This window comes from Heteronotia binoei, chromosome 5 (assembly GCF_032191835.1).
Source record: "Heteronotia binoei isolate CCM8104 ecotype False Entrance Well chromosome 5, APGP_CSIRO_Hbin_v1, whole genome shotgun sequence".
Lineage (NCBI taxonomy): Eukaryota > Metazoa > Chordata > Lepidosauria > Squamata > Gekkonidae > Heteronotia > Heteronotia binoei.
The window spans coordinates 19,421,820-19,435,881 of NC_083227.1; the positions used below are offsets into that span (position 1 = coordinate 19,421,820).

General features: G+C 47.8%; 1 protein-coding gene across 1 annotated transcript in view; it reads left to right on the top strand.

The window, feature by feature from the left end:
- Positions 1–14,062, top strand: part of LOC132571798 (uncharacterized) — a 76,540-nt gene that overhangs the window by 9,802 nt on the left and 52,676 nt on the right. The window contains exons 7-8 of the mRNA XM_060238592.1: positions 418–450; positions 2,209–2,725. Of these exons, the coding sequence (XP_060094575.1) occupies positions 418–450; positions 2,209–2,725 (550 nt within the window). The remainder of the gene's footprint in view (positions 1–417; positions 451–2,208; positions 2,726–14,062) is intronic.

Here is a 14,062-nt window from a genome sequence, read left to right on the forward strand (position 1 = left end):
CCTTGGGCTGCAGTCCTTAGGATACTTTCTATGACATGAATCTCTAGTAACTCCAGTGACTTGTGAAAACAAATTTGAATATTTGTACACAGTCCCCTCCCCCCCCCAATAGCTTCTACTTGACCCTTTCGCTGTAACTCATAAGGAATATATACTTATGTGCCATCAAGTCGCAAAGGACTTCTGGCGACCCCACCAAGAGGTGTTCAAGGCAAGTGAGAAACAGAGGCAGTTTGCTATTTTCTTCCTCTGCAGAGTCTTCTTTAATTTCCTATCTAAGTATCAACCCAGCTTCCAAGATTTGATAATGTTGGGCTATATCATGCTGCCTTCCCTCCCCATGCTGATATTTTTGTCCCAGGATTTATGATAAGTGGAAAGGTCTGCCACTCACTTTCTGTTCCTTTGCTTTCTCAGACACTCTGGATTCTGGACTTCATCTGCAGAAAGGTACATTTTTCTTCATAAACGGATCAATTGTTTCTAAACGTAAAAGCTTCACCTAACAATTTGTGTTCTTCTGCTTGGTGTTCTCAGAGATAGCACTGCAGAAGAGGGTTACCAAGTCAGTCAGAAAATACCTGGGGACTTTGGGGGTGGGAGACTTTGAGGGTGGAGCCAAGAGACTTTCCTATTCCCTGAAATAAATAAATAAGAATACAGCAGTGCAGTTCCCCTGAATACAATCTTCATTTCCTCACCCCAAGCAGCTGCATGTTCCCTGTAAACATTCTCTCTCTCTCTCTCTCTCTCTCTCTCTCTCTCTCTCTCTCTCTTTCTCTCTCTTTCTCCAAAATAGTTTGCAATTTCACACTTGTGTGGTCTCACTGGGGCAATTTACTCATGAGTTGCTGAAGTTCCAAGTTCTTCAGACTAACACAGGGGAAACCAAGGTTCTAGTTTACCCCTAACTATGCAAACGACCTCTGAAAAGATTGTAAAACAATGGTTCTGGGCTCCTGTCACAGCTACTGGGAGCAACCATGTTATTCTGCCAGCTCACCCCACCCACATTCAGCCTGGCTTCTGGATTTAAAGGCACAGACACACCGTCTAAAATGTAAGTCTTTTCGAGCATCTTTCAAGTCTCCAGAAGTAAAAAGGCACATGGTGGCTGCAGGGGCGAGGCTTCCCTCGCTGGCCAGCTGACTGGGAGGAGGGGAAGGAGCCTGCAAAAGTGAGGGAAACCCCGCTGGGACCTGGGGATTGGCAAGCCTATTACAGAACACTCTTGTTTCTCAAAATCTGACCCTCCGTACCACAGCCAGTTCCTTCTTGCTCTGCGGATGTTGGTAAGGATGAAAGAAAAGGTGAACTCTGAGGAGATGAATTGCCTTTTTTCACCTACTTGCTGCCATATTGAAATGATGGGAGAATGGCTGCTGGGCAAGAACTTGACTGAGCTCCATAAGAAAAGTCTTGCTATTCTCCCCCCTGTAATGTACTGAGTGACGAGACGTGTTGAAGGCAACATGCTTTATTGACAAGTACATCACAAGGCGCAGAAATGCGGGCCAGGTCCCGATTATATACATACCCCGGAACAACCCTCCATCTGGCCAGGTCCAATCCTGGCCAGTTAAGCTTCCTGCCACAGATCGTGATTGGCGGAGCGTATTTGCGAGCTACATCCAGGGACCAGTGGGCTTCCACTGGTCACCTCTGTAGCGTTCGCTGTGATGTAACTTCAGGACTGAAATGCAAGACACAACACTCCTCCCCCCCTAGTTCTGGACACAAAGTCTTTCGAGTAGGCTGGCGCCCTGCATTCCCTGGTCGACCTCGGGGTTATTTGGGGAGTTGGAGCGGCCGCCATGGCTGGCGGGGCGGCTGGTTCCTCGTGGTGGGGTGCTGCCTGAAGAGGACTGTCCACCGCTTGTTGCTCTTCCGGAATTTCCTCTCGGGGGGGGGGGGGTTGCTCCCACCGCTGTGGTGCTCTTCCGCCCATGTAGTCGGTGCGGCCAGCATAGGCTGGGTAGCTCTTGGGAGTGTTGCTGTCAGTTCTCCCTCGCTCCCCCAATTGCTTCCGGATTTTTGGAGAGTGGGGGAGGAGCCTGCAAATACAAGGATCCCCTGCCAGGCCGGGGGGTTGGGAAGCCTAGTGGGAGGAGGCCATGACTGGCAGGAGAAGGAAGCCAAACAGGCCAGTGGGTGAAATCCCCCAGCTGATGCCATTTCATTTCTTGTCGTCTCATTTTCCCTCAACAGCAAATGTGACTCTGGATCCAGACACAGCCCATTCATGGCTCATCCTGTCTGAGGGTCAGAAAAGCGTGAGAGAAGGAGAAAAACCTCAAGCTCTGCCCAGAGGTCCGGAGAGATTTGAGATGTATACTGCTGTGCTGGGCCGTGAGGGATTCACAGGAGGCTGCCATTTCTGGGAAGTCCTTGTGGGAAGTGAGGAAAGCTGGATTGTGGGGGTGGCCAGAAAGTCTGTGAGGAGGAAGGGAGGCCTCACTTTTACTCCTGAGGAAGGGATCTGGGCTGTGGGGAAGTGGTCAGGGATGCACAGGGCTTATATAAAAGAACATTACCCTCCCCTGACTGTGACTGGGGAGCTGAAGAGGATCCGAGTGTGCCTGAGCTATGCTGGGGGTCGAGTGGCCTTTTTTGATGCTGACCGAGCAGCCCTTCTCTATGAGTTCTCTGGAGCCTCCTTCTTTGGAGAGACTCTCCTGCCCTACTTTTGGGTGTATAAAAAAGGCCACCTCAAAATCTCTTCCTAGGACCTTTTCTTCACACCAGGACCATCAAGAAGAAAATAGTATTTCTCAATATTCTTCCTTTTTTTCAAGGCCTGTGAAGACCTCTCCTGTCTCCAGCCACCAAAATTTGACTGGGGTAAAATGGAAATATTTCCCCCTCCATTTCCCAACATTCCTACCCCCCCCCCTTTGTATCTTATTCCTTAAAGTGACAGTAATGCCTTTCCCATTGTAAAAGATACAGGAGAGCTCTGAACAGACCCCCCCCCTCGATCTCTCCAGCCTTCGTTCTCCCGCACGAGAGAGGAAGTGCTGCAGAGCCTACAGAGGAAGACGAGGTCCTGCATGTTTCAGTTACTATTTGGGATTTCCTCTCTTCTTTACTGGGCACTATCTGCTAGGTTTTGCCCTGTGTTCAGCCTGCCTTTTCTGATGGACACTGGAGATCCTGTCCCTGCCAAGGTAGCTGTGTTCAGATACCACTTGTGTTTCAGTTATGCCAGGGATTGAAAAGATGTTATGTTTATTATAAAGTGATGTTTTGTTGAAAAGTCTGCTGCTTGAATTCTGCAGTTTTCTTTGGTGGGGGCGGGGGGAGGTGGGTGAAGCCATTTCATAACTGCCGGAGAAGTCATAAAGGTTGCCATCATTTATTGACTTGTCCCATCCCCAACTCTGCAGTTGGACAGAAAAATCCAGAGGTGGATTTGCATAACCAGGGTCCTGCTGGGCTATGCTTGCATTGCGGTTGCTCTTCCTGTTGTTTTTGTGTCTCTTTTCAAACCGTTATATCCCTTTCACATTCACACAGCCATTTTGCTTTCCTTTAGTGTAGTGGTTAAATGCTTGGACTCTAATCTGGGAGAACCAGGTTTGATTCCCCACCCCTCCAAATGCACCTGCTGGAGTGACCCTGGGTCGCCATAACTCTGTCAGAGCTGTTCCTCTCAAGGGTTCTGTCAGAGTTCTGTCAGCCCCACCTACCTCACAGGGTGTCTGTTGTGGGGAGGGAAGGGAAAGGAGATTGTAAGGCTCTCTGAGTGAAGGGAAGGTATAACTCCAGTCTCCTCTTCTCTCCTCCTTTGTGTTTCCAAGGAACTGGGTGCTCCTGTTTTCTCTCCTACCCACGCCCCCATGAGGGAAGCCAGTCCAAGAGTGAGTGAGCTTTGTCCTGGAGATTTTGAGTGCAGAGCTGGGGATGGTGGGGTCTGGGAAGAGGAAGGACTGGGAGGAGCATGATGCCATAGCCATCCTCTCAGTGGCCATTCTTTCAGGGAAACTGATTTATGTTGTTTGGAGATTAACTGTAATTCTGGGTGATCTCCAGGCCCCACTTGGAGGCTGGCAATCTGATAGCTGAGCAGGAACTTGAACTCAGGCCTCATCACTTTAAGTCTACCACACTGCAATGCACTGGCTCTCAGCTCATACTAATAGGTCACCTACATTTCTGGAAGATCTGGTGATGACAAGTAAGGGCTCCATGACACTTGCAGGGAAGGAATCCTATCTTACCCTCGTTTCCTGTGCTGACTGCTGAACTGCCACCGTGTCAGCCTAATGTGCTGCCATCTCCTACCTCATTGGTGCAGTGGTGAGGGGGAACGATGGGTCTCCTTCCTTCTTCCACTCCCTCTTCTGCCTTCACCCTGATACACGTGAGCACTTCTTAAACTTCCCTCTCCCATTGTCTTCATTTTTCCTTTGCTTTTATTTGTTAGCTTCCTTGACCAATGGTCTTAAGATCAAGATAAAACAAAACAGTAAATACAAAACAGATTACAAATAATTTAAAACCAAAATAGACTAACAACAAGGGGGGAAACCAGTAATCATGATCACGAGACATAATTAAATAATCTGAAAGACTACCTAATATTAATATTAATGTTTTTTCGTTCAGTGATCTGAGACTAGTGATAGTCTTTCATAGCTAGTCTCATGCCACTTGTCCAAAAAAATTCAAACTTTAAAAACAAATGGAATTTGTGTACCAATGTGTGGGAGATGATGGCAGAAGGTGCAGAGTTGATGGAACAACCTCAATGGGAGGGAGGTGGCCCTCAGGGGGCAGTAAAAAGGTTTGTGGTGGGTGGAATCTGAGGGAATCTGTATGCTTTTGATTTAACTTTGGCCTGGAAGCAAAGCAAGAGAAAAATCCTCATGAAAGCACTCTCAGAAAACCCTGGGGGATACGGCAACCACAAAGTGAACGGAGTGCTGAAAGGAGGAAAATCAATACAGAACGACAAAGAAAACCCAATGGACATGCACAGTGAACACAGGCGGAAAAATTAGTCCTTCCATTTTATCCTCACAACAATAACCCTCAGAGCTAGGCTAGGGTGAGTGTGTGTGACTGGCCCAAGGTCACCGAGGAAGCTTCCATGGTGCGGTTGGGATTGGCACCTGGATCTCAAGATGCTTTGGTAGGTCAGGAAAGCTGTTATAATAATAATATAATATTTTTTTTATTTATATCCCGCCCTCCCTGCCGGAGCAGGCTCAGGGCGGCTAACAACATACATAGGTATACAATACAATATAATAGGTATACAGACATTAAAATTAACATTATTTAAAAACAATTCAGTTCAGTTTATATAAAAGCAAATCAATAAACAGAATCATGTTGGCGGGTCCCTTATTTAACCATCATAAATCAGCAGTCCATAAAAGCCAGCTTAAAAAGGGTGGTCTTGCAGGCCCTGCGGAATTGGTCAAGACTCCGCAGGGCCCGCACCTCCTCCGGGAGCTGATTCCATAGGCATGGGGCCGCGATAGAAAAGGCCCGTGCACGAGTGTTCTGAAGTTTAGCTTCTTTCAGCCCAGGGGTAGTCAGTTTATTTTTCCCGGCTGACCTCAGTGCTCTCTGGGGCTCATATGGGGAAAGACGGTCCCTCAGGTAGGCCGGTCCTCGGCCAAATAGGGCTTTAAAGGTAATGACCAGCACTTTGTAGCGAACCCGGTACATGACCGGCAGCCAGTGCACTCCGCATAGCCCCGGCTGTATATGCTCCCACTTCGGGAGTCCTAATAACAGCCTAACCGCCGCGTTCTGCACTAGCTGCAGCCTCCGGGTTCAGCACAAAGGCAGCCCCATGTAGAGGGCATTACAGTAGTCCAATCTTGAGGTGACCGTCGCATGAATCACTGTTGCTAGGTCCCGACGCTCTAGGAAAGGGGCCAACTGCCTTGCCCGCCTCAGATGGAAGAACACTGACTTGGCAGTGGCTGCTATCTGGGCCTCCATTGATAATGAAGGCTCCAGTAAAACACCCAAACTCTTTACCTGGTGCGCTGCTTTCAATGGCGCACCGTCAAAGACCGGGAGAGGTATTTCCTTCCCCAGAGCGCCGCGGCCCATGCAAAGGACCTCTGTCTTCGTCGGGTTCAACTTTAGCCCACTCAGTCTAAGCCATGTTGCCACAGCCTGCAATGCCTGATCCAGATTCCCTGGGGCGGAGTCAGGTCGGCCGTCCATTAGCAGGTAGAGCTGGGTGTCATCTGCATATTGATGGCAACCCAGCCCAAACCTCCGGGCAATCTGGGCAACGGGGTGCATATAGATGTTAAATAACATCGGGGAGAGAACTGCTCCCTGGGGCACCCCACAATCTAGTGTGCGCCTCTGGGACCGCTCGCTCCCGATCGCCACCCTTTGTCCCCGACCCTTGAGGAAGGAGGAAAGCCATTGTAAGGCCAGCCCCCTAACCCCTATGTCGGCGAGGCGGCGGGTCAGTAGCTGATGGTCGACTGTATCAAACGCCGCCGACAGGTCTAACAGCATCAGCACCGCGATGCCGCCTCGATCCAGTTGCCGCTGGAGGTCATCCACCAAGGCGACCAACACCGTCTCCGTCCCATGGCCTGGCCGGAAACCAGACTGGCACGGGTCTAGGACGGAAGCGTCATCAAGAAACCTCTGCAGCTGCAACGCCACTGCCCTCTCAATAATTTTACCTATTGTTAATGTTAAATTCGCCATTGTTTTGGAAAGATGTTTTCCACCCTCCCTGTCTGTGCTGATTCCATTTTCTTGGTTCCTCATAAACCCTTTGGTTCCATTTGCGAAGAACAGAGTTTCTGGACCTACCCAGACTAGGATTTCTGGATTCCCTTCATTTTTGGCTCTAGATGTTCTGAGCCTCCTGTCCTTTTTTCTGATATGTTATGCTTGCCAGTGCCAGATGAACAGACAAATGTGTCCTTGCTTTTTTATACGTTTATTTTCAAAGTGCTATCTTTGGGCATGGCACTTGGCAAAGTACAGGAAAACAGGTCTCTGCCTGATGAGCTTGCAGTGCAATCCTTGCCATGAAGTAGGAGTAGAGGGTGGCAGCAGGGAGAAATTGGAAGAATAGACATTCTTCTGCAGGGAAATGGAGCTAAGAAGTTGTGCCCAAGAGGTCGAAGAAAAGGAGGGAAGGGAGAGAGATGGTAGCATGTAAGTGTTCTTGGGAGGCAGCTGTAGGCATAAGGGGCAGAACAGGTAGGGAAGAGTTCTTGGAGGATGCAAACATGGCCGGTGCATGGGAGTAGGCCAAGCAGGGAGTAGGCCAAGTAGACCTGGACTAGTGTACATCGCCAGGCACCCCCTCTCCCCACAAGTAGCGTGTGTCCTCCCTGGAGTCTGCCTTCCCCAATGGGAAGAAGGCTCCATGGAGCACAGACGCTGCCCAGCCAGTTTCACCTTCCCCAGGTCTGTTACAGACCCAGGAAATGTGAACACGGACAGCGCCTGCGCAGTGTGCTCCTCAGAGCCTGGCAGGGGTAAATTAACCACGTGTAAAAGCTGAAGAAGAGCCAATTACAGTTTCTAAAAATTGGCTCCTGCTGAAGTGGTCTGCTGCCACTCATCCTTCCTATTCTACTTTGACACAGCCATGGGGTGGGAGCCATAGCTCAGTGGCGGAGCATCTTTCTCACATGCTCATGGTCTTGTCCCTGGCACCTCCAGCTGAAAGGATCAAGTCGAAATGGTCATGTGAGGATCTTGTCCCTGGCACCTCCAGCTAAAAGGATCAAGTAGTATTCTCAAAATTTTTATTGCTTAGTCTCACAATTTTTTAAGATTAAAGTTTAAAATAAAAAAAACTGTAAATTAAAAATGTAAATAAGTTCCAAGTTTCTTCATCTCCTACAATTTTCTGTTTATAAAAGATTTTGGATATAAGAGCAGAGACATACAGATTGAGGGGAGACCATGGACGGCTTTGAAGGGCAGGATCTGCGAACAGACAGGAAATAGAGGGATTTAAGGAGTGATGTCACTTGTTGAGAATGAAGGGAATAGGTGGAGGATTTGGAGTGCAGCAGTGCCAGATTAAATCCTGTGGAGGCCCCTAGGTAATCAAAACTCCCCCCCCCCCCGGTAATTATCTCCTAATCTCTCCTGCAGGCACCTTCTCAAAAGCCCCTTTGACAAAGCTGCAGGGAGAGGCAGAGAGAGACAAACCAGCCCAGGGCCCCTAAAGGTGTGGGGGCTCATTAGGCCAGTGCCTACTTGGCATATTTGTTAATCCAGCCCTGGAAAGCAGAGTGCCGGGCAGAAGGAAAGGGGCTTGAGGGGTACTCTGGAAGATCAGAGTGAGAGCAGAGAAGTTTGCAAGGGGAGAGGTGACAAGAGCATGAACCAAACTTTGAGCAGAGAGGAAGTGCTGGGGGGGTGGGGGGTGGGACATAAAGGAAGAAGCCTCATGACTTGACAAGAGACTGAAGAACAATGTGCTTGAGAGTGGTACAGAAAGGGAAATTTTGGAGACTGCAAGAATTGCTTCACTGATCTGGTCAGCAGGTGGAGAAAAAGACTGAGAAAAACTCCTTGCAGGAGGAAGGAGGTCTTTGTTCTGCGGGATGCTGCATCCATGAGAACTCTTAGCTGAGATCCGTAAGCAGGCAGCTCTTCACCATGTATTCGCGTGGAGGAGTTGGAGCAAGCGTCAAATTACTGGCTACTCTCTTTAAATCCAGACTGTCTATGCTAATGAGCGTGTTCTATATTTTAAGAACTGATAGGGCATGTATTGTGAGAGGGGCCAAGGATTTGTGCTTTAGAGCATTTCTTTTTGAATCCCTTGCTCAATTTGGTGCTGTGCTAAAAGTATGCTTGTAAACATTATATTTTAAAGAAATATTTTATAACTTGATCTGTGAACCAACAGACCTCCCACTGTCTCAAACACACTATTTTAAAAGTGATGCCGGGGAGAAGGCAGGCTATTGGCAAGCGGCTACTCCTCCAAGGGTGCCCAAAGCATTAAACTGTCCCCATGGTAGGCCAGGCGTGGGGCTGTGGAAGTTGCAGAGGCAAGACAGCCTCAGAACTTGGAAGGGAAGCTGGGAGTCCTGACCCTCCCACTGGGCAATTCTGCACAAAGATCAGGTGGGGGTGGTGGGGGTGTTATTGGAGAGAGAAGGAAAGCCGCTCCGGGTGCTGCGAAGCCTAGGAGGGCAGGGACTGCAGGCCAGAGCTGGCGTGCTCTTGTCCTCATTCTACACACATTGTGGGTGTCATTTGTGAACATGCAGTGGGGAGGTGCAGGGAATGAGACTTCTGCACTGGCAATGATATGGACAGGACTCAATATTCTGGCTTTTCTTGTTTCTTAATTTACAATGAATTTCTGCACATGTGCAGTTTCCTCATCTTAATGCTCTGAGTAGGCCATTCCCTAAGACAAGAGATGAACAGAGGTGGTTTGTCATCGTCTGCTTCTGCACAGTGATGCTGCATAGTGATTCCTTGGTGGTCTCCCATCCAAGAACTAACCAGGACCAACCCAGATGTGCTTCTGAGCTTGGACTAGTCTGGGCTATCCAGGTCATGCCCCTCCTACTGGAGGGCTATTTAAACAATTGGTAACAGCTAGATCAAAATATTAAACTATTTATACCCCCAGCTGTAGTAATAATGCACAAATTCCCAGATTTCTTTTTTTTTATAAAAATAACTCTCTCGTCCTTTTCTTTTCAGAATTATAAACAGTTAATGAAAAGCCAATACAGTTCGCTTTATCAGTAGAAAAGAGCAAAAGTCCAGTAGCACCTCTAGAAATTTGTGGCAGGATACGAGCTTTCAGGAGCCACTGCTCACTTCAAAAGTCAAAAGTGACTCACAAAAGCTCACACCCTGCCACAAATTTCATTAGTCTTTAGGGTGCTACAAGATTCTAGGTCAACAGACAGCCTAACTCAGCTACACATCTTGACAGAGCTCCCTTTATAACTCCGCAATGAAAAGAACTAGAGAGTTCCCCCATCAAAGACAATTGTTTGATATAGATCCAGGTGGGCAGCCGTGTTGGTCTGAAGCAGTAGAACAAAGCAGGAGTCAAGTAGCGCCTTTAAGACCAACAAAGTTTTATTCAGAATGTAAGCTTTCGTGTGCACACTTCATCAGACAGTGGGATGGAATGGCAAGGAGTCCTAAATATAGAGAAAGTGAGCCGTGACTCAGCATGCAAAACCATGGAAATGTTTTTTAGCAGGTTAAAAGAATCACAGTCCAGCATAGAAGAGCACAGGATGTGGGGTTGCTAAGCTTGAGGTGTGCTTTTGAAAGAGTTGGGCCTGGGTTCCCCACAACCGCACAGCAACTGTGGAGAATAAGCAATGTAAGATAACCACTGGAAGCAATAAAACTTTCACGCCAGGCATGTAAATATGCATTTTTAGTGAAGTTAAACAAAAACAGAACTAAGGGACACTGAACATTCTTGAAATTTTTCCCACAAAGTCTCTCAAAAGTCACAAAGAATGATAACCTCTTCAAATAGGACTTAATGAAGACGTGGGTACAGTCTTTAATTTCTTAGTGTTCCACTTGTGATGGTGCGGAGAGAATAAGGAACCGCTTTTAAAAGGACTCCTCACAGTTTCAATAGATTTCTTCCTCAGCCTCTTTCTCCCGACGTACACAGAGCCACAGCTCAACTCTTTACAACATGGATCCATGCATGCTTGTCCTGGGATCTGTTTTGTTCAACATCTTTATCAATGATTTGGATGAAGGAACAGAGGGAACACTTATTAAATTTGCAGATGATACTAAATTGGGAGGGGTTGCAAACACAGAAGAAGACAGAAACAGGATACAGGATGACCTTGACAGACTGGAAAACTGGGCTAAAATCAATCAAATGAATTTTAACGGGGATAAATGTAAAGTTCTGCATTTAGGTAGGAAAAATTCAATGCATGGTTATAGGATGGGGGAGACTTGTCTTAGCAGTAGTATGTGCAAAAAGGATCTAGGGGTCTTAGTGGATAATACGCTGAACATGAGTCAACAGTGTGATGGGGTGGCTAAAAAGTCAAGTACAATTTTGGGCTGTATCAACAGAAGTATAGTGCCGAGATCATGTGATGTGATGGTATCGCTTTACTCTGCTCTGGTAAGACCTCACCTGGAGTATTGTGTTCAGTTTTGGGCACCACATTTTAAGAAGGATATAGACAAGCTGGAACGGGTCCAGAGGAGGGTGACAAAGATGGTGAGGGGTCTGGAGACTAAGTCCTATTGAAGCGGAGGTATTTGTGAGTTTCCTGCATTGTGCAGGGGGTTGCACTAGATGACCCTGGAGGTCCCTTCCAACTCTATGATTCTATGAACATATAAAGCTGAGTGTCATCAGTGTACTGATGGCAACCCAGCTCAAAGCCCCAGATCAACTGGGTGAGGAAGCACATATAGATGTTAAACAACGCTGAAGAGAGGATTGTCCCCTGTGGCACTCCACATTCAAGCAGGTATCATGGGGACATCCTCTCCCCTAGCACCACCTCTGACCCTGATCATGGAGAAAGAAGGAAAACCTCAGTAAAGCAGTTCCACAAATCCCTACATCGGTGAGGTGGTGGGTTGACTGGTCAGAGTCAACCATGTTGAATGCTATTCTAAAAAGAGTCCTGTAAGCTCTTGGAGGATTGGCTACATCAGGGGTGTGTTGCCTAATATGCAAAGGAGTTCCTGATACAAAAAAATCCCTTGGTTTTTAAAGGTATGGGATGTCTTAATCATAGATAAACTGGCTCATCGAATCTTACAACAGGAAGTTCCACAGGTAAAAGATAATTTGGTTGAAAAATTGTTTTCCTTTTTTGATCATAGAGTTGAAAGGGACCTCCAGGATCTAGTCCAACCCCTTGCACAATGTAGAACTATGTTGAGCACTCGAATAAGGAGTATTGTATGGTTCCAAAGCAATATCTAAACTTTGTTTTTTATTGATTTCTTTTAGGTACGGTATTCTGATGTTTTTATCTTATATTGTCAAAAACTTTAGGCTTGTAATCCATTGGTTAATCATTTGTTGTGTATTTCCGGGGGGGGGGGGGGCGGTGTGTGGTTGTTTGAACTGATGTTCTATTTCATGGTTTTTTTCTCTTATTGAAATAAATTATTTAAAAAGTAAAAAAGAGTAACAACAGCATTGACCTGCCTCGATCCAAGTGTCTCTGGAGGTCATTTGTGAGGGCAACCAGTATAGCCTCTACCCCACGGCCAGGGCAGAAGCCAGACTGGAATGGATCTGGGGGAGGCATCATCCAAGAAGACCTGGAGCTGCTCAGTTGCTGTTCTCTCCAGTACCTCCCCCCCCACGCTCCCCAGCAACTCTCCTACACTACCTAGAAATTACCCACTGGGAGCATCCCAGCTTCCCTTCCAAGTTCCGAGGCCCTGCCTCTGTGTTTCCTGCTGCCTGGTCACCAAAGGGACCATTTACTGTCTTGTGCACCCCTGGAGGAATAGCCACTTGCCAGCTTCCTGGCTTTCCACAGTGCTCCGTTTAAAATACTGTGTCTGAGACCGTGAAGATCTATGTGGTGCCGGTAACCACTCGCAGCATCAAAAGTTATGAAGTATTTATTTAAAATAAAACGTTGCGTGACATGCTTTTAGGACAGCACCAGACTGAAGAAGAGATATAAACAAAATTGGTAAAATGCAAATCCTCTGTCCTTTCTCTATAGATGCCCTATCAATTGTTAAAATTTAGGAGAGGCAGGGTTGCCAGGTCCAACTCAGATAATATTTGGGGACTTTGGGGGTTGAGCTGGGAGACTTTGGGGGCAGGACCAAAAGATTTTCCCAAACCCCCAAATGAATAAAAATGCAGCACTGCAGTTCCCTTGGATCTAAATATGCATTTCCCCAGCAGCCAGGGCCAGTGCATCCATGATGCAGCCCTAGGCAGCTGTCTGGAGCGCAGCCTGTGGGCACCAGTTTCAGCCCTCCCCACCCTGGTGAGGGAAATATGCAAGTGATGCCGGCTGCAGTGTGGCTCCTGTGCCTCAGAGTGTGTGCCAATGCCCAGCTGCTGTCGCTCCACATCCCAGAAGCACAGACATGGGAGGTGGAGTGACAGCAGCCAGGTGGCGGGTGCTCTGAGGGGCAGAAGCTGTGCCGCTGCCGGCTGTACTTGTGCTCTCTGCGGATGAGGGTGGAGAAGAGGGAGGCAGGGGGCACAATGCCTGGGGTGCTGGCCTCACTCCAGCAGCCTAGCACCAGCGATGCCAGCAGCTGCTCTTCCACTAAATGAGAATGAACTGTGAGGAAAAAGCCCCCTACTTTTTATACATATGGACATCGTGATCACCAGTATGGTTGCCAGGGTGCCTGGAGATTTGACTCTCACACATCTGCTCTAAGAAGTGGACTTTGCCCACAGCTTCTAAGGCTTATGTGGCAGCTTTGCATTCTACACCTCTGGATGCGTGTTAGCCAGAACTCTGCTCCTTGTGTGCCCAGTCTTGGCCACTGCAGTGGAAGAAGCCAGGCCACCATGTTTCCAGCCTGATTCCATGAACCAAAGGCTAACACCACCAGAATCCATCTTGCTTTCCTGATTCCATCTCCAGCATCTGCTTCAGCTTTGCATAAGCTTATCCAAGCATACCCTGCCAGACCACTCAAGCCTTTGCCTAAGGTAACCCAGAACAAAGGCTCCTGCCCAGAAGATGATGGGAAAAGAGAAAGAAGATCTCCTGTCTCAACCAAGTCTTTTGTCTAACCCGGGTGATACCTAGGCCAGTATTTGATTCTCTATTGTCACCTTTTCAGATAAGTCCACCTAATCTTAAGTGTTCCCCACCTAGTAATCACTTCTATTCATTTTCCCAACTGTCATTTTGGAGCCTGTTGCAATCTGGAAATTCTTTCAGGTACCCAGGATCCAGGCAAGCTCATTGGTCAAAAGCAGGCACCCAATTAGGTGCCACCAAGGGACTCGCTATTGGCTCTGCAAATGTCCAGCCTTCATGGTCATCACAGAGCCTCCTCTCTCTCCTCCCTTGGACCTCCCAGCCCCTGAGGGTCTAAGGGAGCCTATTTAACCTCTGACCCAACTCCACTC